This window comes from Mobula birostris, chromosome 31, assembly GCF_030028105.1.
Source record: "Mobula birostris isolate sMobBir1 chromosome 31, sMobBir1.hap1, whole genome shotgun sequence".
In the NCBI taxonomy this organism is placed as follows: Eukaryota; Metazoa; Chordata; class Chondrichthyes; order Myliobatiformes; family Myliobatidae; genus Mobula; species Mobula birostris.
Window position 1 is genome coordinate 13,583,731 of NC_092400.1, and position 24,701 is coordinate 13,608,431.

General features: G+C 41.8%; 2 protein-coding genes across 6 annotated transcripts in view; one reads left to right on the forward strand and one right to left on the reverse strand.

Annotated features, from left to right (window-relative positions):
* Positions 1-1,326: 1,326 nt before the first annotated feature.
* LOC140190910 (putative phospholipase B-like 2) lies at positions 1,327-6,386 on the reverse strand. The gene is made up of 4 exons (XM_072247861.1): positions 6,164-6,386; positions 5,075-5,168; positions 1,753-1,926; positions 1,327-1,495 (listed from the first exon to the last, which is right to left on the reverse strand). The coding sequence occupies exons 1-4, from the start codon at positions 6,250-6,252 to the stop codon at positions 1,418-1,420; spliced, it is 435 nt and encodes a 144-aa protein (XP_072103962.1). The 5' UTR covers positions 6,253-6,386; the 3' UTR covers positions 1,327-1,417.
* The window catches only part of slc8b1 (solute carrier family 8 member B1), a 34,649-nt gene continuing 16,323 nt past the window's right edge, over positions 6,376-24,701 (forward strand). The window contains exons 1-6 of one of the 5 annotated variants that reach the window (XM_072247853.1): positions 6,376-6,519; positions 7,143-7,402; positions 10,943-11,095; positions 15,198-15,250; positions 16,071-16,128; positions 20,893-20,998. In XM_072247853.1, the coding sequence (XP_072103954.1) occupies positions 7,205-7,402; positions 10,943-11,095; positions 15,198-15,250; positions 16,071-16,128; positions 20,893-20,998 (568 nt within the window). In that variant the 5' untranslated portion in view covers positions 6,376-6,519; positions 7,143-7,204. Of the gene's footprint in view, positions 6,520-6,612; positions 6,763-6,787; positions 6,852-7,142; positions 7,403-7,754; positions 8,041-10,942; positions 11,096-15,197; positions 15,251-16,070; positions 16,129-20,892; positions 20,999-24,701 lie in introns of those variants that run through there. The other 4 variants (XM_072247851.1, XM_072247852.1, XM_072247855.1 and 1 more) reach the window with 4 other exon arrangements.

Consider the following 24,701-nt stretch of genomic DNA (forward strand, 5'->3'; position numbering starts at 1 on the left):
ACCCATCTACCTAGATTGTTGCCTAGTCCTCTCATCAAGAACAGAACTTCCTCTGTGATCTCCACTCCTACCACACACAACGCCTAGAGCTGAGCATTTCTGGTCAGATGCTAAGTGTATCTGTACTCGGCACAATGACAATAAAGGTTGAGGGGTAGTAACTCGGCACAATGACAATAAAGTTGAATCTAACCTGATATCCAAGCTGAGTTCGGCATACTAAGTATTTTGCATTGACAATGTTACTGACCTTTGCATGGACATTAATTGAAAATTAAAAGTATTATTCAGATGACTCTAAAAATGCCAAAGTACAATTCAAAGAAAAACAGAGATTACAATCAATACATTCCTTACCAGAGATTACAATCAATTTCACAACACTTATGCGGAGCATGGTAATTTCAATGCTACATTTGTCTATGTACCAAGTAAGCACAGTGCAAAGGCACAATGCCTACATATTTGCAGAAATTGATTAATTTGTTTTGTGTGTGGAACTGCATCACAGCCTGGTATGGAAACACCAAAGCCTGAGTGGAAAATCATACAAAAGGAAATGGATTTTCCCAGTATACCATTGAGCACACCTACATGAAACACTGTTGTAAAAAAACAGCATCCATCAAAGATCCTCTCCACCTAGACCATGCTTTTTTTTCCTCACTGCAGCCATCACAAGAGCCTCGGGACTCGCACTACCAGGTTCAAAAAACAGTTACTACCCCTCAACCTTAAGGCTCTTGCACAAAAGAGGATAACTACACTCGTCCATTGAGATGTTTCCACAACCAATGGTCTCACTTTAACAACTCTTTATCTTGTTATTTCATGCTCTCATTATTTAAAACGCTATTTATTTATACTTGCATTTGCACAGTTTGTTGTCTTCTATGCTATTGCATTGATCCTGTTTCCAGCTACTATTCCATAGATTTGTTGAGTATGCATGCAGAAAAAGAATCTCTGGGTGGCATGTGGTGACATGTATGTACTCTGATAATAAATTTTACTTGGAACATTGAACTCTGATGATTCACCACTCTGCTTAGAAATTTCTCATTTCAATACTAAATGGCACCATATTTTGAGATTGTGATTTTCTAGTTCTGGAATCCCTAACTGGGAAATTACTCCACTCTAAGTATTTTTAATGTCCGAATGAGATCACCATTCATTCTTCTCATCTCCAGAAAATAGAGGGCCAAGCTTATTCATTAAATACAGCCATACAGACCATAAATTAAATACAGCCATACAGACCAAGCTGCAGAAAGTTGTAAAATTAGTCAACTCCATCATGGGCACTAACCTCCATGGTATCCAGGACATCTTCAAGCAGTGATGCCTCAAAAAGGTGGCGACCATCAGTTAGGATCCCCATCACCCAGAACATGCCCTCTTCTCATTGTTACCTTCAGGGAAGAGATATAGGAGCCTGAAGGCACACAGCCAATGATCCAGGGACAGCATCTTCCCCGCTGTCATCCAATTTCTGAATGGACATTGAACCCATGAATACTTCACCACTTTTTTTATTTCTATTATTTTTGCACTACTTATTTGACTTAACATACAAATGTTTGTATTTTCATATTGTAATTCAGTTTTTTTTCTCTATTATTACATATTTCTTTGTACTGATGCCGCAAAGTTAACAAATTTCATGACGTAAGCTGGTAGAATTAAACCCGATTCTGATTCATTAACAGTTTTGACTTCAAGTCCTTTTGTACCTAGATTTGATCTTACCTGATGCCAATATGCTTTATTGTCTTTGTCTGCCAGTGGAATTTCTGCCAGGTTTTCTTCTATCCATTTCAGATTAGTCTCGATGTAATTCTTAAGCTTGTCACAGTAGGCTGTCTGACATTTGAAGGATCCACAGCAGTGAAATAATGTATTCATCCAGTGCACGTAAATATACTGGAAAACATAATAATTAAAATGTTACAAGAAAATCTGTTTTAAATTGTGATCAATCATTACTGAACTGGGCAGCAAAATATAACCAAGTCCTGTTTACCCACTTTGATACACGTTGACTTAAATTGACTCAGCAACACCTCTTCTTTACAATTCTGAACCTTATTTTCAAACTCCACATAGTTGCCAGTAGAAAGGACAGACAGTGGCGTTGGAATCACCGGGTTCAGGAACAGGTATTACCTCTCAACCATCAGAATCTTGAACCAGAGGGGATAACTTCACTTGCCTCATCACTGAACTGTTCCCACAACCTATGGACTCACTTTCAAGGACTCTTCATCTCGTGTTGTCAATACTCATTGCTTATATTTATTACACTTTTTCCTTTTTGCAGTTGCAGTGTGTTGCCTTTTGCACGCTAGTTGCCTGCCCTGTTGTTGTGATCCTTCAGTGATTCCATTATGGCTATTGGATTTATTGAGCATGCCCACAAGAAAATAAATCTCAGGGTTATACATGCACTTTGATAATAAATTTACTTTGAACTTGAAATTTGAACTTTGAATCTCATTCTCGCAGTAACTTTCTCCGAGTCCCCAAATTGCAGAACTCTGCACGTTCTGGCTGCTCAACCACCCCAGCTGCTATGGGCAAGCCTCCCAACTTCCTTCGCCTCATGCCCACAGTTACTTCGCATCTACGTGGAGGGCCTGTCTCACCGGCACTTTGCATCCCCACGGCCAACACTTTGCTTTCAATGTCAGTGGGAGCCTCAGGTGAGAAAACCTCCAAAACATCCGATAGTCTTTCAAAGCCAGCAAAGCCGGGTGGGTCTTTGCTGGCGGTAAACATTAAACTAGGTTTTAAAAGCTTTCAATATCTAACTTTTAGAGACATTTACAAACTAACAAAACAAAACTAAAACTGGAAAATAAGACTCATTTGAACTAAATCTTAAGCATAAGACCACAAGATACAGGAGCAGAATTAGACACTCGGCCCATTGAGTCTACTCCACCATTTGATCATGGCCGATTTATTATCCCTCTAAACCCCATTCTCCTGCCTTCCCCTTGCAACCTTTGACACCCTTACTAATTAAGAACCTGTCAACTTCCACTTTAAATATACTCAATGACGTGGCCTCCACAGCCTCTGTGGCTGTGATTCACCACCATCTGGGTAAAGAAATTCCTCCTCATCCTTTTTCTAAAGAGGTGTTCTTGTATTCTGAGGACGAGCTCATAGGGCCACCTCACAACCCTCTTCAAAATCAATGATCTGCTGATCATTTCTACCCAGGCATGCTCACACCACCTGATAGCTACTGACATCTATCTCCTCAGATCCTATTTCCACATGCTGACTTCCACCCATCTACCTAGATTGTTGCCTAGTCCTCTCAGCAAGAACAGAACTTCCTCTGTGATCTCCACTCCTACCACACACAACGCCTAGAGCTGAGCATTTCTGGTCAGATGTTAAGTGTATCTGTACTCGGCACAATGACAATAAAGGTTGAGGGGTAGTAACTCGGCACAATGACAATAAAGTTGAATCTAACCTGATATCCAAGCTGAGTTCGGCATACTAAGTATTTTGCATTGACAATGTTACTGACCTTTGCATGGACATTAATTGAAAATTAAAAGTATTATTCAGATGACTCTAAAAATGCCAAAGTACAATTCAAAGAAAAACAGAGATTACAATCAATACATTCCTTACCAGAGATTACAATCAATTTCACAACACTTATGCGGAGCATGGTAATTTCAATGCTACATTTGTCTATGTACCAAGTAAGCACAGTGCAAAGGCACAATGCCTACATATTTGCAGAAATTGATTAATTTGTTTTGTGTGTGGAACTGCATCACAGCCTGGTATGGAAACACCAAAGCCTGAGTGGAAAATCATACAAAAGGAAATGGATTTTCCCAGTATACCATTGAGCACACCTACATGAAACACTGTTGTAAAAAAACAGCATCCATCAAAGATCCTCTCCACCTAGACCATGCTTTTTTTTCCTCACTGCAGCCATCACAAGAGCCTCGGGACTCGCACTACCAGGTTCAAAAAACAGTTACTACCCCTCAACCTTAAGGCTCTTGCACAAAAGAGGATAACTACACTCGTCCATTGAGATGTTTCCACAACCAATGGTCTCACTTTAACAACTCTTTATCTTGTTATTTCATGCTCTCATTATTTAAAACGCTATTTATTTATACTTGCATTTGCACAGTTTGTTGTCTTCTATGCTATTGCATTGATCCTGTTTCCAGCTACTATTCCATAGATTTGTTGAGTATGCATGCAGAAAAAGAATCTCTGGGTGGCATGTGGTGACATGTATGTACTCTGATAATAAATTTTACTTGGAACATTGAACTCTGATGATTCACCACTCTGCTTAGAAATTTCTCATTTCAATACTAAATGGCACCATATTTTGAGATTGTGATTTTCTAGTTCTGGAATCCCTAACTGGGAAATTACTCCACTCTAAGTATTTTTAATGTCCGAATGAGATCACCATTCATTCTTCTCATCTCCAGAAAATAGAGGGCCAAGCTTATTCATTAAATACAGCCATACAGACCATAAATTTTAAGCTTCCTGGCCTTTTGATCTCCCTGCTTTGGTCAGCTCTGGCTCACAAACATCAAATGCTTATTTGGTATTAACCATCCAAGTAGAAAGTCAATGTGTTTGGGACAGGTGTCAGGGTCAGATTTAGTTTCAATACATCACACTGCAGGATAATCTAATAGTCTAATTTATAAAGAACTGTTAAAGAGTAAAGGCAGGGAGATCTTTCAGAACAAAAGTGACATGCAGAGTCATTTGGAGAAAAAAGTTTGCATTGGTTATAGCAGTCCATTGGTATTAAGTTGCCAAACAAAATGTCTGATTTACTTACATTTAAAATGAACAATTTATAACAAAAATATCTCTAACATCTTCAGTTTCCACTAATAATCTAAGATAGTTGCCCAATGCCTTGATTGTGAAATAACCATCAAAACACTACTCAGTTTTTTTCTAGTCAATACAACTCTTGAAGCACTTCTAAATACTTCTTGACGTCTTTTCTTTCACGGCAAACGAGAATCTGAGAGCAATTAGTAAAGCTTACTGGTCGTGTGACCTCAGCTTCCAGCACTCCTGCAGCATAAGCCTGAATTCTATCATCATACGTCCCATTTGTACCAAGTTCAAGGTAGGACCAGCTACAGAGGACAGAAAATGTAAAGTAAATAGAAGCTAAACATACTGAATGAAAACAGAAAAGTATATGAATCATCAACAATTGCAAGATGGCAAAAACTTAAATCTACTATATTTTAAGATAAACACATGTCCTTAATGTTAGAGTTTAAACATATGCATGCATGTTTAACCTTGCATAATATACCTTATTTAGAGACTATTAAATGATTTGTGGAAACAGGCACAGTTAATTTATAAGTCGTCAGTCTTCCTCTCTTCATCGATCAACACTAACACTCTCCAGCCCTCTTCCCATCTAGACTTATCCTATCCCCTTTCCCCAACCCTTTTCCCATCCAGCCTTTTGCCTCCAAATGGATCCCTCTCCAGACCCCTGAACACCCATCTCTGCCACTCATTCCCTACCCACCTCCCCTGCCCCCAAGGCCCACCCCCACCTCCCCGCCCCCAACACCCACCCCACCTCCCCTGCTCCCGACACCCGCCCCCACCCCCGACACCCACCCCATCTCCCCTGCCCCCAACGCCCACCCCACCTCCCCTGCCCCCGAGCGCCCACCCCCACCCCACCTCCCCTGCCCCCCAGCGCCCACCTGCCAAACTGCCACCCACCACGCCGCCTGCCCTACCCACCCATCACCCACGCTGCCTACCCTACCCCAACAAGCAACCACTCCCCTCCCCACCCCACAGGCGTCCACCCCCACTCCGTGTGCCCTGTCCTACTCTCCACGGGCGCCCACCTCCCACCCTGAACCCCCCCCAACCACGCCTGCCCTCCCGAGCGCCCCCCCCCCACCAGGGCCCACCCCCACCCCCGGGCATCCATCCACCACCCCAACTCCTCTGGCCTCGACACCCAACCGCACCCACCTCCCCCTCCTCTATCCCCAAACCCACCCCTCACCCCCATCTACTCCTCGTGACCCTACCGGTACCCGCAGCCTACTTGTTCCACACTCTTCTTACCAACCTACCTGCCCTACCCACCTACCACCCCACCTTCCTTTCTGCCAGAGCGGTGCAGCGTCTCAGGAGCCGCCAGAGGCACCACTGCCAGCAGCGACAACAACAACAGGACATGACAAGCAGCCACTCAGCAGGAGGACCGGTATTGGATGTGGCACCGAGGTCCCTCAGGGCAGCAAGCCACCGCCATGTTGGACCGGCGCATCAGCTGACGCCGGTGAATGATTGACAGCCTGGTGCGCTGGCGACCGAGCGAAAGTCCGGCTCCTCACTATATTTGCCAGATGCTAGTCATTTGCATATCTGTATCGTCACGTGAATGTATATGATCATTTGCTTGAGCTTTCATGGAGCGTTATAGCAGCATATGGAATATTTCGAGTAAGTCACGCAATTCTATTCGGGGATAGTGCCGAGTCTCATTGATTGGAGGTCCGTGAAATGACCTTTCATTCAAAGCGCGTCTGCTTCAATGCGTGATGGTTTCACGTTGGACCGAGTCGCAGCTGGGAGCAAAAACTGAGCCAGTGCGGCTCTCGCTGTCTTCTTGAACCCCCGCGCATTAATTGGAATGAACTGATTTAAATAGGGGGAGGGCGAGGAAGTAATGAGTTGGACTGAGAGGTTATTAGTGTTTTTTTCTGGGGGGAGTGTGAAGTGGGTTGGTCGGCCAGTACTCCTGTTACCTTTCAAGAAGGAGGAAATAACATTACGTATGGAGAACAATTTGCTAAGGGGATACATTCTGATTTACTTGATGTAGAAATGTGAACCTGGAAGTTTAAATTTCTCCTTTACTTTTAGTTATTGTATTTACTTCCTGGTTTAAGTACTGGGGTTTCAGACTGGAGCTATAGCATGGTTTTATTTTTTTAAGTCGTTTGAGCAAATTGAATATGTCAGCTGTTTCTACATTCGCGATAGATAGGTTCCCTGAGTTTATTTATGTCATGATAGGGAGAGTTTCTTGGGCGACTTCCTAATCTTCTGGCTAATTAACGCAGAGCGGTAACCGCAAACTGAAAGAGTGCTGATTCGAGTTCTTCTTTTAGACTGACCCACGGCAATGAAGGCAGGCTGTGTTACTGTGATCGCCTGGCTTCTCTGGCTGAGGACTGCGAAGTGTTACGCACCCCAGTCCCTGGGGACTCCCGATTCACATCGCTTTAAAAACGTTGCTGGAATAATTGAGCCCCGTTCGTCTGAAAATACTGTTAACACAAGCTCTCTTGGTCTGCTTGAAGCGACTAGTTGGTCAATTGAGGTACGTCTTCTCTGTCTTGACCTAAATGTAATCTTGGGTACCCTGAAGTCTGTCTTTTAAATTTTATCTCTCTGCACTATTCTTTAATGGATTAATTTCGTGAGTTAGTAGGCAGCTTAATGTTTCCCCATCACTAGCTTGCATTTTCTCCATTCTGATTTTCATCACCTAATTGAAGTTGGAAATGAGTTTTGATTTCTTACAAGCAATCGTGTAATTTTTTTTTAATATCCTCCCCTGTTAATGTAAGGAGCAGCCGTTTCCTCTGGTGTTGCTGGGTATGGTAGTGCTCTTCCCAAATTGGAAAAGATCACGAGGCTGTCACTTCAGCGAAGCAGTGAGGGTGTGCTTTTATAAAATGTCCCTTGAGTGGAGGCATTGAAAGTGCTATTTGCAGAGTGTGGGGAAGGGGGTGTCCTGCTCAATGCCCCCCACTACCCAGGCCATGCTCTCTTCTGCTTCTGACATCTGGAAGGAGGTACAGGAGCCTTTGGTCCCAAACCGCCAGGTTCTGTAATGGTTATTACCCCCAACTATCAGGCTCCTGAACCAGCACGGAAAATTTCATTCACCTCAACCCTGAACTGATTCCACAACTAATGGACTCGCGTTCAAGGACTCTACAACTCTTGTCCCAGGTATTATTTAATTTTAATATATGCAGCTTGTTTTCTTGTGCACATACAGGTACTGAGTCTAATGTATTCTACTGTGAATACCTGCAAGAAGATGAATCTCTGGGTGCCATATCTGTGAACTTTGAACTTTATGCTAGTCAGCATTTCCGTCTTTCCATGTTAACTTTGTGGGAGTAGAGGATTTAATCTAATATTGGGGGTAAGGTGAATAATTTAGCCTAAAGCACTGATTAAACTTTGTTTTCTTAATCCTCACAATTAGTAACCAGGTCAATTATTGGCACTAATTGAACTATTAAACCATTTTATCTAAAGCCAGTGGTGGGCAGACAGCAGTATACCACTAATGTTCACAAAGATTTGAATTTTGTAAGCATCCTGGTTGAATACTGTCAAAACACTCTTCTCTTGGTCGTGATTTTTGCGCCACTCTTTGCAGATGTCCTAGACTGTTCAGTTCTTGATGACCATAAATATTCCAAGCTCCACTGTTTAGTGAGTCAAACTATAAACAAGTTGATTTCCTCTTGAAGTAATGAGATAACTTGTTAGGCCTGGTTCTGTAAAAGTGTTTTTAGCTGCTTGTTATCTGTCTACAAAAAAAAAGTTTGCCAGTTACTAAGCAGCAGCCTCATTCCAGTAATATTCCTTCATTAATGAGCAGCATATTAAAACAAAAAGTCCTTCTGTAACCACACCCCTTGGCTGGCTGAACTTTGCAGCTGTGTTATGTTACTTTGCTCTGGTTGTACAGAGGGTAGTGCTGCTGGTTCACAGCTCCAGCGACTTTGGTTTGACCCTGAGCTTAGTGCTGTGTATTTTCTCCAAGTTCTCCCCATTCCCCTCACCTCCTTAAAAACTTGTATGGTTAATTAGCTACTGTAATCATTGGATTTGGGTTGGAGTTGATTGGCATTTATATCAAATTAATTAGCGTGCTGGTTTCCTAGTTTAAGCAATCTGATTAACGTGTAGGCAGCTGGCTATATTAATTATGCTAAAGTAAGGAATGTCAAAACTAAATTGCATGGCATCCCAAAGTATCAGCAGGAAAGTTTTTTTTCCCCTTGCAAGTTTTAGTACTTCAATATCTGCTAGGAGTTATCCAAAATTTATGTACAGCGTATTTTTTAAAATCTTAATTGGTATCATTTCTATTAGAGTCTTGATCTGAATGTCCCGTTTAGTTAAAAATGACCATTTTGTTGCATTTTTCTTAGCCTCTGGACATTGACTGAAAACTATTTTCAATGAAGTGAAGTCTGGCAGTCAACTTTCACACAGCAAAGTCCCTCAGACTGGACTAAACCTGAACAGGATATATCAGCTGGTTGAAGACCACCCAATGCTTCTCACCTCTTTGAATGTTGTTTCATCTCCTGGATATGGGGGGACCTCATAGAAACATTTCAAATGTTGAAAGGCATGGACAGAGTAGATGTGGCAAAGTTGTTTCCCATGATGGGGGAGTCTAGTACGAGAGGGTATGACTTAAGGATTGAAGGGCGCCCAGTCAGAACAGAAATGCGAAGAAATTTTTTTAGTCAGAGGGTGGTGAATCTATGGAATTTGTTGCCACGGGCAGCAGTGGAGGCCAAGTCATTGGGTGTATTTAAGGCAGAGATTGATAGGTATCTGAGTAGCCAGGGCATCAAAGGTTATGGTGAGAAGGCAGGGGAGTGGGACTAAATGGGAGAATGGATCAGCTCATGATAAAATGGCGGAGCAGACTCGATGGGCCAAATGGTTGACTTCTGCTCCTTGGTCTTATGGTTTTATGGTCTTATGAATGTGAAAATTCACCTTCATCCCCCGATTGCTGCACAGTAGTGACTTGCTGAAAGTACTTGGAGTGAAAATTCTCACTGGTGCAGGAATATGATAATAAAATGGATGCATTTTGAGCAAACTTAAATTTGACCAGAACACATGTTATGCGTCATCTTTAAGGAGTTCAGCAAACTCTCTTGTCTTGCTCTTTGGGGAGGCAGAAAAACAAATCCAAACTCAAATCCTGTTGTCTGAGCACAATGATTTGTAAAGTGGAGACTTTCAATATGGACAATATTTAACTTAAACGTATATAAGAGTTGCTAACTTCTCTCTGATATTGTTAAGATGCCCCTATCTTTTTAGCAACATGGTCGGCAGTCAAAGTTGACAGCAACGATGCATACATCAAGATGTTCAGCATTTAACCCATCGTATAGATATTATTGCAAAGAAAGCATGACCATGCCTCTATTTCCTCAGGAGTCTGGGGAGGTTTGGCACGTCAGCAAAAAAGCTTGGTGAACTTCTATAGATGTGAGGTGGAAAGTGTGCTGACTGGCTGCATTATGGCCTGCTATGGGAACACCGATGCTTTTGAGTGGAAAATCCTACAAATGGTAGTGGATTTGGACCAGTATCTCACGGCTTAAACCCTCCCAACCATTGAGTGCATCTACATGAAACATTGCCAAAGAAAAGCAGCATCCATCATCAAAGATCCTCACCACCCAGACCATGCGGTGGTGCCATCAGAGGGTACAGGTGCCTCAGGACTGGCAGTGCCAGGTTCAAGAACGGTTACTACCCCTCAACCATTAGGCTCTTGAACAAAAAGGGATAACTACATGTTATTTCATGCTCATTATTTATTGCTATTAATTTATATCTGCATTTGCAGCTTGTTTATAGTTCCTGATGTTTACAGTTGAGTTACTGTTCTATAGATTTGTTAAGTGTGCCCACAGAAAAAGAATCTCAGGGTTGTATGTGATGACATGCATGTACTCTGAAAATAAATTTTACTGTGAGCTTTGAACATTTAGAAAGCATTGAGCAATAGAATGAATGTTTTTAAGAATATAATGTTGAATAGAACTGAAGCTGCTAACTTATTTGCTGTCTTTTCTAGTGTCATAATGTAGTGCAGCTGAATGGGTCCCAGTGGTGTTCATTTGTAAAAACTACTGAAGACTGCAAAATTGGAAGTGGCTTTATTGACTACCTCAAAGGCGCTGTTTGTGGGTTTTACCATAATCTGCTACCGCTGGCTATCATTCTTTATGTAAGTATTGGCTATTTTGATTAAACGGATTAAATATGAAAATCTTTGTTAAAATATGGAAGTCCCAAATGTGTTAAATGTTCTTGGCTATCAGTTTTCTGCCTATGCTTTAATTTCTGTTTTTGGTTTCTATTTGCATAAAGTCCAGGGACAAACTCCAAACCTGACAAATTCCTCCTGCACATGTACTAGTAATCTGCTTTCTGGTTGGGCCTGGAGCATTTACAATTGAGTATTGTTGAATGGAGAGAAGTGGCTGTGGGTTCTAAGGTGCTCGTTGAAGTTTAACTTTTAAGCCTTTCCTTCTTTCGTTCTTTAATTTTGAAAGTACACATCAATGTACTGTAGTCATAGCCTGATCTTCAGACGGAAGTTTTGGGAGGAGGGAGCTATTCCCTGTGAAAGGCATCCGTTAGTCTTGCGAGACCATGGATCTGCGCCTGGAAAGTCTTCACTCTCCAGGGCGTAGGCCTGGGCAAGATTGTATGGAAGACCAGCAGTTGCCCATGCTGCAAGTCTCCCCTCTCCACGACACCAATGTTGTCCAAGGGAAGGGCATCAGGACCCATACAGCCTGGCACCAGTGTCGTCGCAGAGCAATGTGTGATTAAGTGCCTTGCTCAAGGACACAGCACGTTCCCTCGGCTGGGGCTCGAACTCATGACCTTCAGGTCGCTAGTCCAATGCCTTAACCACTTGGCCACGTGCTGAATTTTAAAAAAGAAGAAAAAAATGCAGTTTCCATCAATAGGTGTACCATTGCTGTGTGTCACCTCAACTACCTTTCAGTCCCCCAATCTGAACTTGAGCCTTGAGAACATAAATAACGTGCCTCATGTCTACCCCTCGAACTCACCTTAAACTTGTACCCTCCAGCATTTGATTGGACGTCATCATAGAGGAGGATGAGCTCGGACTATCTCGTTGATGCCTTTCATAATTTTGTAATCTTCTACCAGGCTTTCAATGCTGCAACAAAAAAGGAATCCGAGTTTGTCTAACTTGTAATTGATACAGCCCAATCCATCTGATATACTGGTGAACCTCTTCTGCACCCTTTCCAAAGCCTTTACATCCTCCTTGTAATGTAGAAACCAGAGCTGCACACATGGCTTGACTAAAGTTTTAAAGAGCCGCAATGTGAGTCCTTTTGTTACCACCCTATCCACTTGTTGCCACCTTCAGGGAGTTATAGATGTGCACCCCAAGATTATTCTGTATACCAGTGCTCTGATGGATCCTATCTTGTCCTGTATACATTCCTGTTGCATTTGACCTCCAAAATGCATTGCATTACTCTTGTCTACAGTAAACTCCGCCTGCCATTTCTTTGCCCAAATTTCCAACTGGTCAATATCCTGGTATATCCTTTGGCACCTTCGTCAACACACAGTTTCTTGTCACGTTGCTGATCAGACCACTTGCATTTTTCATCTAACCGAGAGGTACCAATCCTTGTGGAACACCTCAGGGGTCCCTTTACAGAGGGATGGCGGGGAGAGGGTGGAGTCCTCTGTCACTGCACTGTCTATTCAGTGTTGAGCAGATTTTGGATTCCGTTTCCTAACTTGTGGATCCACCCCATCTTGATGAATACTGCCATAAAGTATTCTTTAAGGATATCACCCACCTTCACTAGTTCCAAACACAAATTCTCTCCTTTGACATTGAATAGACACATTCTTTCCCCAGATTTGCTCCCAGTATGTTTAAAATGCCTTGGGGTTCTCTTTGAACCTCCTTGCCAAGAATATTTCATGGTCCCAATCAGCTCTCATAATTCTTGGTATAATTTCTTTCCTGCTTCTATATTCCTCAAGTGCCTTGTCTGATGTTTAGGTTCAACATAAGCCTTCTAAATGCTTCCTTTTTCTTTTTGCTGGAACTTGCAATATATCTTTTCATCCAATGTTCTCAAACCTTATCAGTCTACCCTTCATCCTCCCAGAATAAGCTGGTCCTGAACTCTGGCAACTAGCTTTTAAAGGACTCCCAAATGTTGGAGGTACTTTTACTCTAAAAAGGCCGCTCCCAATCTATTTCTCCACTTCCTGCCCGATATTATAATAATACTCCCTCCACTCACCCACCACCAGTTTAGCACTTTCGCCAGAAGACTGGACTTATCCTTCAAAAAACTATCTTCAAAATGTTTTTGAAGTTGTGCTCTCTGAACAGAAATCTCTCCCACTGAACATCCAATCATCTGGCCAGAGATTTCCCAGTACAAAGACAAGTATGGCTTCTTCCCTGATTGAACTAATGAAATATTGTTTCAGAAACAGTTGTGATATAGCCTAAATTCTGAGCCGGCTAAGCCCCCGATACAAAGGGAGGCCCAATTAATATCAGGATAATTAAAATCCCTCATTACGCTAACATTGTTGGTTTTAAATCTTTTCACGAACTGCCTGCATGCATATTTGCTCCTCGGGCTTTTGGGAGACCTTCAGTATAATCCCTTCACTGTGATTGCACTTTTTTAAAATTCCTGGCGTCTACCCATGTGTTCTTGCTGGATGAGCCCTGCACTGCATCTTTTCTCATTGCAACTGTAGCATTCTCCCTAATCAATGACACAACTCAGCTATCATATCTGCATCTACTCTACTCTAAAATATTGAGCTGCTAATTCTGCCCTTCCCTCAATCTTTTTATCTGTAATACCCAGAACATGTGCTAAACCAGACTCCATTCTCATCTGCTTTTTCTAAATAAGGACACTTTAGATTGTCATTCCCAAAGTTTTCCTTGACTTGCCTCTTGTCTGCTCTTCCTAGTAGACTTGACCTAACCTCTACCTCCCCCTCAATCCTTCCACTTGGTGATTCACAGCCTGGTTCCGACCCAGCTCTACGCCAGTTTAAACCCTCCCAAGTACCACTAGCAAAGCTCACTGCAACAATGTTGATGCCCCTCCAGTTTGGGTGCAGAGTGTGCTTGAACAAGTCATCTCCTTGCCTTGGAATGAATCCCAATGATCCAGGTATCCGAAGCACTCCTTGCATTTTCTTATTTCTGCCCTTGCTAGCAGCAATCTTTTCAAAATACAGTATTTAAAAGCTGTATCTTTAATCCACTTTGCTATGGGTTTTGTGCTCTCCTTGCTGCTTTCTCCCCCTAATTTGAGCTCCAATAACTCTTGGCTAATTGTACTCAGTTTCTTTTTAAGGCCTCAACTGTTAATTTGTATTGTACAGAAAATGCTGGAGGAACTCAGCAGGTCAGGCAGCATCTATGGAATGAACAGCAAGTTGATTTATTTCAGGCTGAGACTCCTCTTCAGTCCTGATGAAAGGCCTTTGAAAGGTCGACTGTTTACTCTTGCCATAGATGCTGCCTGACCTGCTGAGTTCCTCCAGCATTTTGTATGTGTGGCTTTGGTTTCCAGCATCTGCAGAACTTCTTGTGTTTATGATCTGTATTGTGTTCGTGGGCATTGCCCCTTAATCAGTAAATTGAATTATGAACAGATATTTCTTGGATTGATACAGTAGTTCACACTTTCTAAAAATGGCTGCCTAACCTTAATCTCATCTTGTGAAGATTATTTTCAATGATCACACATGGTTTAGATGCATGCTGCGTGAAAAATAGCAGATCAGTCGTTACTGTGAGTCTTAATGCACAAATTTGTGATGTTCAGAAATATCCCAATAGTGAATTTATCAGTTAATACGGCTGTTTAATGTACAATTATCATGAACTGATCTTGCTGTTGATTATGTGATTTGCTGTGTACAATCACTTGTAGCTGTGTGGGTTTGCAAGATTTACATTAGAACCTTGTCGGTTCGATTTAGAGTGGCATAGAAACTATTTAAACCACTTCTGCTTCCTTTTCACATTGTGTTATCGTCAATGCACTCTTCTCATAACCTATTTTAGAGAAGTATTAAACCAATTTTTCTTGGCTTTGTACTAGTGCCAGTGAACAAAATACATGGGTTGTAAAATAGGCTAAAATGCGGCTGATGGTATTAATTTGTTCTGGGCTATGGATTTGAATTTCTACTAATGTTTGATATCAAATTGTAAGACATTTAAATGAAGGCACTGAATGAAGCACTCTACTGATTAACATCATTTATACTTTACACAGGCTGTTTGGTTGTTCTACCTATTCATGTTCCTTGGAATAACAGCTGAAAAATTGTAAGTTTTGTCTTTCGGCATTTAATCTTGAATCTTTCACTGACACTTGCCTACTAAGTTCTCAAAGTAACTGTCAGTTTTGTGCTCTATATTATTGAAATTGATTCTGAATTGTGTCTTTAGTGGTGTTCACGCTTCATTTTCTGGTAAAACTTTACTTTCCCATCCCTTTTAAAAATAAAGATGCAAATGTAGCATAGTTGAAGACAATTAACTGAAGTGAGGTATCAGAAGCTACTTGGACTTCAAAGTAGAGATGTCCCTCCAGCCCAAAGCAAGTTACCACTGCACAGTATTTCCAGGCTCCAGCATATGAAGGACAAAGTTCTTTATGTTAGAAAAAGGTACTTGCCCTGTGTTCTGAAACTTGTGGCAGTGAGTTGTTAGCCAATTATTCTAGATTTTGGTGAGATTGCAATCCATTTCCTTCACAATGCGTTTGTCTGTTCTGCAGCCCCAAATGCTAAAGTGATTGAAGTAAAGGGGGAGCTGAATATTTCTGCTGACGCACTCTGTCTCTCCCTGACCTTCAGCAATAAAGTGATAAAATGTGTAATCATACCATTCTGTATTTGGCATTTTCATCAGTCTTTCTGTGCTCTCCAAATATTCTGATTATAAATAAATTGAAAGTTGTTTTTCTTGGAATATTCTTGAAGTTAAATCCAGAGTGACTGGCACCATAACTTTTCTGTAGTTAGTTGGCACATAACAGCAAGTGCTATTTAATGAAAGTATAGATTCTCCCATTTTCCCATACACTAGCAATTTTTCAATGTTATGATCATAAATATCAAGTCTAATTATTTTGCTTCTCCAGCTTTTGTCCAAACCTGGCTGCCATATCTACAAGTTTAAAGTTGTCACATAATGTGGCAGTATCCTTTATGCCTTGAATATATTTAATGAGTGATAATTGGTTGTATTGGGTGAGCGCAATCTTTGAATGGCATGTTAAGCTAGAACTAATTTTTGTGTTCTAGCTGGTAATGTTGTCACACCTACACATCTAGATATTTGCATTTGTATAAAGGAAACAACCTGACAGAATGAATGGTCTCAAAATAGAGTTTATATTTGGGGTTCAAAATATCAATATTACCTGGTTCTTGGCTCAGATTTGATTTGAGGTTTTTGCTGTTTTTTTTTAAATTGTTCTTTCACTGGAGCAGCGTAGGGTTGACAGAAGTACATTGTTCAATACTGCTTTGCACTTGAGGAAGGATATGTGCTTCCATCTTGAATTTCAGTCTGTGGCAAATGTTTTCAAGAATAATGTTGGGGAGGAAGTTCTAGGGTCAAAGAAACTTTTGAGCTCGTGTGTGACTTGGGCAGATGTTTAATAGTGTCTTTTTGTTCTTTTGGTTGGTTAAGTTGAGTTTGCCAATTGTTCTGCATGTTTTAGATGCTGCACTAGAGTAATTATTTAGGGTTGTATTGTCAGCTTTGTTACAGCAATTTCCATGTTTTCTAGGCAGGTTTCAAGAAATCCATTGCACTCCCAGTTGGTCTTTGTGACGGGTGCGAAGGCTTGGGTATTATACTTTCTCTGAAGAATATGCACTTCTGGCTGTGATTGCCATTTTGAAATCAGAATCAGGTTTATTATCACCCACATGTGTCGTGAAATTTATTAACTTAGCAGCAGCAGTTCAATGCACTACATAATATCGAAGACAAAAAAATAAATCAATTTACAGTATACAGTATATATATCGAATAGATTAAAATCTTGCAGCAAAACAGAAATAATATGTATTATAAAAAATGACCTAGTGTCCAAAGATTCAATGTCCATTCAGGAATCGATGGCAGAGGGGAAGAAGCTGTTCCTGAATCGCTGTGTGTGTGCCTTCAGGCTTCTGTACCGCCTTCGTGATGGTAACAGTGAGAAAAGGGCATGCCCTGGGTGCTGAAGGTCCTTGATAATGGACGCTGCCTTTCTGAGACACTGCTCCCTAAGGATGTCCTGGGTACTTTGTAGGCTAGTACCCAAGATGGAGCTGACTAAATTTACAATCCTCTGCAGCTTCTTTCAGCCCATGCAGTAGTTAACCCCCCCTCTTTTTGTCTTACTGATGTTGGGTGCCAGGTTGTTGCTGCAACACCACTCCACTGGTTGGCATATCTTGTCTGTGACTGAGCGGTCTGTGGATTGGTGATAACATATCCTTTTCCCTGACGATCAACACTGGCGCACCTCGGGTGTGTGCTTAGCCCACTGCTCTACTCTCTGTATACACATGACTGTGTGGCTATGCATAGCTCAAACACCATCTATATATTTGCTGATGATACAATCATTGTTGATAGAATCTCAGGTGGTGATGAGAGGGCATACAGGAGTGAGATATGCCAACTAGTGGATTGGTGCTACAGCAACAACCTGGCACTCAGCATCAGTAAGATTAAAGAGCTGGTTGTGGACTTCAGGAAGGGTAAGACAAAGGAACACATACCAATCCTCATAGGGGAATCAGGAAGTAGAGAGAGTGAGCAGCTTCAAGTTCCTGGGTGTCAAGATCTCTGAGGATCTAACCTGGTCCCAACACATTGATGTAGTCATAAAGAAGGCAAGACAGTGGCTATACTTTATTAGGAGTTTGAAGTGATTTGGCATGTCAACAAACACACTCAAACTTCTATAGTTGTACAGTGGAGAGCATTCTGACAGGCTGCATCACTGTCTGGTATGGAGGGGCTACTGCACAGGACCAAAAGAAGCTGCAGAAGGTTGTGAATCTAGTCAGCTCCATCTTGAGCACTAGCCTACAAAGTACCCAGGACATCTTCAGGGAGCGGTGTCTCAGAAAGGTAGCATCCATTATTAAGGATCTCCCGCACCCAGGGCATGCCCTTTTCTCACTGTTACCATCAGGAAGGAGATATAGAAGCCTGAAGGCACACACTCAGCGATTCAGGAACAGCTTCTTCCCCTCTGCCATCGATTCCTGAATGGACATTGAAGCTTTGGACACTACCTCACTTTTTTTTTTAATATACAGTATTTATTTTTGCACATTTTAAAATAATCTATTCAATAAATGTAATTGATTTACTTTTATTTTATTTATTATTATTTTTATTTCTCTCTGCTAGATTATGTATTGCATTGAACTGCTGCTGCTAAGTTAACAAATTTCACATCACATGCCCCTGATGATAAAATCTGATTCTGATCCGGTTAAGTTTCTGTTTAACTACTTTACTCCCACTCTGCCACACAACAGTCTCTTAAGATACGGGTTTCCTATTGAGTATCACAGGGTAGGTATTTAGATTATGAACTATCTTGCTCATGGTATGCACCACGTATCCAGTTTAGCCCTAATCTTGTAAGGGGGCATGAAATGATCCATCTGTCTGGAGTTGCAAATGTTGGCTATGTGAGCGGGAGAAGGGGCATTGTCATGAAGCTGAGATGACCGGCTTTCAAACACAAGCTCCCTTTGTGCAAGTCCAGCCAGGGGGAGGATGCTTCGCTCAGTTCCCAATGCCCTCATTCAAATATTTCCTTAATCCTGAAGGTATTGAATTTCACATTGCTCAGTATTTTGTACCAAGCTAGCGATCTGAAATGGAGCTGGCCCTACCCAGAAGGCAGGTTTGAGAAGCATGTTAACATCAAAAGGTATTGGCACACGCCGAACCCTTCCAACAGAATTGTCACTTGTATTGGCCATATCCCCCGATTTATTTATTTATTTTTGGGGTGTACAGGAAAGGTATCAAATGCCATTGCTTCAGCTAAAATGGAACAACTTGGCTAAAGGCTTTAACCTTGCAGCAGGATGCTTTCCTGCCCAGTGATACAAGGCATTTTATCAAAGTTAAAGTAAATTATTATTAGGTATGTACAGTATGTGTCACCATATACTACCTTGAGATTCATTTTCTTGCCAGCATTTACAGAAATGCCATAGAATTTTTGAAAAACTAGACAAATAAACTGGTAAACTACCAACATGCAAAAGAAGACTTTTACACACTCTCTTTGCAGAAATGGTTAAGTGGAACATATTTACCATGGGTGAGGAATTGAAAACTATTAAATTGCATGAAGTATGACATCCTCTTGATTATTTTGGCTCTTCTGCCTCCCCATTTTTTTTTTTTTTTTTTAAACAGCTTTGAAGTTTCCCATTATCATTAACGTCACTAAAACCCCAGAGAGCGCTAGGAATACTTGGGCCAGGCACCATCTTTGCAGAGTGAATGCTGCTGTCTGGACTTGAGACCCTTTGGGAACTCAAAATGTTAAATTTGTTTTTGTTTCTGCCCCCTTTCTTTGTATCTAAGTATCTGAAGGTGGAGTCAGACTGATTTCCACAAGTGGTGGGGGCTGAAAGGGTGTGAAGATGTAAAAAATCAGATTAATACAAGACTTTGCCTTTACTTTTTTCTGCACCCTGAACGTGTTATTCAGTCTGTCTCTACCCTTTCTCAAACTAATTACTCCACATCTACTCTTGCCCTTTCAAGGATAAAGTTAGAAATCGAGCAGGTTTCCTGTTAGTGAAAAAATCGTTGTGCTAAAGCATTAGTTCTGTTTGCTGAGTGTGTCCAGTACTGTTTCAATATTTGATTACTATTTTGCCTTTTGATCAATGTGTCATTGTTAAGTGTTAGAATTGTTCCATGGTTTTGAAATTGCCCAGTCCATGATCCAAACCATCTTCACTCCTGGTTGCATCGTGACCTGGTGTAGAAACACCAATGCCTCTAAACAGGACGCCCTCCAAAAAGTAGTGGGCATGGCCCAATGCATCATGGGTAAAGCCATCCCCCACCATTGAGCACATGTACGTGAAGTGCTGTCACAGGAAAGCAGCATCCATCATCTGGGACCACACCACCTTGGTCGTGTTCTCCTCTTGCTGCTGCCATCGGGAAGAAGGTACAAGAGCTTCAGTGCCCACGCCACCAGGTTCAGGAACAGTTATTACTCTTCAGCCAGTGTGGCTAACTTCACTCATCCCATCACTGAGCTGCTCCCACAACATACGGACTTGCCATTTATTTGTATTTGCGCAGCTTGTCCTTTGAACACTGATTGTTTGCCCATCTTGTTGGGTGCAGTGTTACATTGCTGGTTCTTGGATTTACTGAGGATGCCCACAAGCAAATGAATCCCAGGATTGTATGTGGTAATATTTATACACTTGATAATAAATCTACTTTTAAACTTTGAACGTGCTGCCTCTCCTGAATTATCTGCCTGCCAGCAAGATTTCTGATATTCCGCTTAGCTGCTAGTTGGCTGAAGATCAAGTTAGAGGAGGTTTTTCTTCAGTTTCGTGGTAATCAGTGCAGTTAAATATTTGTCCAATATCAAACGCCTTGTATCACTTCCTCTCTTCGCACCTAGGGCAAGCCCTTCTCAATTAATGAGCAAGTGGGTCAAACATCTGTGCACTGACTGTTTTGAATGGATAACCTTGAAATCAACCTTCAATTTATGATATCTTTGGTGTCTCTGATGTGAATTGTTACAGTTAAGAAATTGTAAGATTATTCCTATTGGACTGCATCTCAATTTTCACTAACTTTTTTTACTCAAAGAAACACTATTTAACTATCGTGGGTTTTTATTTTAAAGATTTTGACATCTGTATCACTTATCCTTGACTGGTTTTATTTATGGTGTAACTTTCCTTGCCTTTGGTAATGGAGCTCCTGACTTATTCAGTGCAATTGCAGCCTTTTCTGATTCTAGAACAGCAAGCCTGGCAATTGGAGCTTTGTTTGGTAAGTCGCATATTTTCTGCATTACTTTTTAATTGTTTTGTTGATCGCTGGTCATTGCCTTTAAAGTTCATTTTGGAGAAGTTGCTTGACCATGATGTCATCTTTGCTGGGAAGTGACCAAATGAATCATGTATCAGAGTGGGAAGCAAATTGGATATGTCAGTGGATATGTCAGTGGTTATGGAAAAGGGCATAGAGCTTACTGTCAACCACAGTAAACATCTTTCTTTGCAGAAAGGCCATTTGATTAGCATGTGAACAGACCTGACTCAGAAATACGACTCTAGGATCAATGGGTGGACAACTAGGGCTGGATGGCTATTGCAAATATTATTCCCATTAACAAGTGCAGAGACTGGTATTATGTTTTGTAACTCCAAAAGAAAAGGGGGGGGGGAAACACAGGTGCTGGGATACTTGTGTATACTTAGTTTCGCTTTGGTGAGGCAAGCACATATGATGTGGTGAAGTAGTGATGTATGCCACTCATGTACTTTTATATATAACCACTGAATTATGTAAACAAAAAATGGTTAATCAAAATGTGTTGATAATACTTTGGCTGTCCATCGATGTTTCAATGTTGACTGAGGCCTGGGCAAGGTTGTATGGAAGACTGGCAGTTGCCCATGCTGCAAGTCTCCCTTCTCCACGTGACAACAGCGGTGCCAAGCTGTATGGGTCCTAGTGCCCTTCCCTCGGACAACATTTATAATACTAATTGATTATTAAATACACCATACTACTACTCAGCACTACTAACTACTCCAATACTGAATTCATTGCTCACAGTGCATTCTTTAGACTCTGGGCAAATATTTCCGCTAGCGAAACGCACTACGCTGACGCTGAATCAGAAGCTTGCCGATTTCCTCCTTGCGTATCACAACGCAGCACACTCTGCGAACGACAACTCACCAGCTCTGCTGTTCCTGAGCCGCCCCTTGCACTTAAGCTTGGATCTTCTCAAACCCAATCTCAGGAGGAGTATGCAGGACAAACAGCTGAGGCAAATTGAGGGCTCCTCAAACGAGATTTAACCCTTAGCTTAAAGAATTCACACTTGTCGCGTCATGCTGTGAGCCCATAATCTTCTAATCTTTTTAATGACGTCTTGAGATTTTGGAAATATTCCTTAACTCATCACCGCTAACGATGTCATCCAGTGAGCGACTAGGCAGCCTTGTAGCTCCAGATCTATAACTTTCTGCCAGAGTACAGGTGCAGATTCTACTCCAAAAACAAGCCTATTATGGTGATATAGCCCTTTGTCTGTTGATGTTGAGAAACATTTTGGACTCCTCTTTCTCCGTGTGTAGGTAGGCCTCAGCGAAATCTACTTTGCTGAAGTGTTTCCCTCCAGAAAGGTTTGCAAAGATACCCTCTATCCTGAGCAGAAAGTTGCTCTACTTTCAGTACTGGGTTATTGGTTTTATTAAAATCATTGCAGATCCTGACAGACCCATCTGAGCTACTGGAATTGTCCATGGGCTCCACTTAACATTGGAAAGAATTCTATCAGCCTCCACGTGATCTAGTTCTAGCTGCTTTATCATGGTTGGTATAAAGAACTGGATGGGCTTTGCAAAACTTGGATGTGGCATTTTCACTAAATCCTCTTTAAAACCAGAAGTGCTAAGAGGGTTTAAACAAAAAGTGTAAGAGGGACCGCAGACTGTCGCACGAAACACAAGGTTGTTTCACTAGGTGTTTGTAACTCTCCACATATTGACTGGGACTCCCATACTGTAAAAGGACCAGGTGGGATAGAGTTTGTCAAATGTGTTCAGGGAAGTTTCCTTAATCAGTACATGGAAGAGCCATGAGAGGGCGTGCAGTACTTGATAATGAGGCAGGGCAGCTGACAGAAGTTTGTGTAGGTGAACACTGTGCATCTAGTGATCATTTTGCCATTGGTTTCAAAGTAAGTGTGCAAAAAGGTAGGTCTAGTCCTTGGTTTGAGGTTCTAAATTGGAGAAAGGCCAATTTTGATGACATCAGAAAGTGTCTGGCAAATGTGGATTGGGGCAGGCTGCTTTTGGGCAAAAGTGTACTTGGAAAGTGGGAGGCCTTCAAAAGTGGTATTTTGAGAATTCAAAGCTTGTATGTGCCTATCAGAATAAAAGGTAAAGATAACAGGTATAGGGAACCTTGATTTTCAGAGATATTGAGGCCCTAGTTAAGTGAAAAGATGTACACTGTAGGTATAGGCAGATGGGAGCAAATTGGGTGCTTATGGAGTATGAGAAATGCAAGAGAACATTTAAGAAAGAAATCGGGAGGGCCTCTGGAAGATCAGAATGGTAATCCATGCGTGGAGCCAAAAGATATCTTAAGTGCTGTTTTTTTTTCTATCTGTATTCACTCAGGAGATGGACAGAGTCTATAGAAGTGAGGCAAAATGGCATCGACTTCACGGGCAATATACAGATTATAGAGGAGGAGGTATTCGCTGTCTTGAGGCAAATTAGGGTGGATAAATCCCCAGGGCCTGACGAGGTGTTCCCCTTTGGGAGGCAAGTGCAGAAAATTCAGGGGCCTTGGCAGAGATATTTAAATCACCTCTGGCAATAGGTGAAGTGCTGGAGGACTGGAGGATAACACTGCTTAAGAAAGGCTCTTTTAAAAATAAACCAGGAAATTTTAGGCCAGTGAGCCTGACATCAGTACTGGGAAGTTAGTGGGAAGTATTCGAAGGTACCAAATATGAGTATTTGGATAGATAGGGACTGATTGGGGGATAGTCAGCATGGTTTTGTGTATGGTAGGTCATGTCTAACCAATCTTCAAGGTTTTCGAGGAAGTTAGCAGGAAAGTGGATGAAGGCAAGGCAGTGGATGTTGTCTATGTGAATTTTAGTAAGGCATTTGACATGGTACATCATGGGAGGTCGTTCAAGGAAGTTCAGTCATGGCGTTCATGATGAGGTAATAAATTGAATTAGACATTGGCTGTGTGAGAGAAGCCAGAGAGTGGTAGTAGATGGTTGTCTGTGACCAGTGGAGTGCCGCAGGTATCGGTGCTCGGTCCGTTGTTTTTAGATTATGAGAACACTCAGTCCTCTTTTATTGTCATTTAGAAATGCATACGTGCATTAAGAAATGAGACAATGTTTCTCCGGAGTGATATCACAGAAAACAGGACAAACCAAAGACTAACACTGACAGAACCACAAAATTATAACATATAGTTACAGCAGTGCAAAGCAATACCATAATTTGATGAAGACCAAACCATGGGCATGGTAAATAAAGTCTCAAAAGTCCCCCGAGTCGAACAACTCCCGAGTCCCTGATAGCGGTGGCAAAGGGAAGAAACTCCCTGCCATAAACCTTCAGGCACTGTCAACTTACCAGTACTGTACCTTGGAAGCAGCCGACCACAGCCAACGCTGAGTCCATCTGTCTGAAAACTTTGAGCTTCCAACCAGCCTCTCTGATACAGCCTCCCGAGCGCCATCCTCTGCCGAGTGCCTTTGACCTAGCCCCGGCCGCTGAAACAAGCAAAGCTGAGGCTTCGCGGCCTTCTGCTCCGGAGATTCTGGTTACCACACAGTAGCAGCGGCAGCGAAGCGGGCATTTCAGAAGTTTTCCAGATGTTTCTCCGTACTCCATCAGATCAGGATTGTGCACGGCCCCCTACTTGACAGATAACAGATATTCATCACCGGAGAGGCCGCGTGCGCTGCTGTCGTGCCGCCATC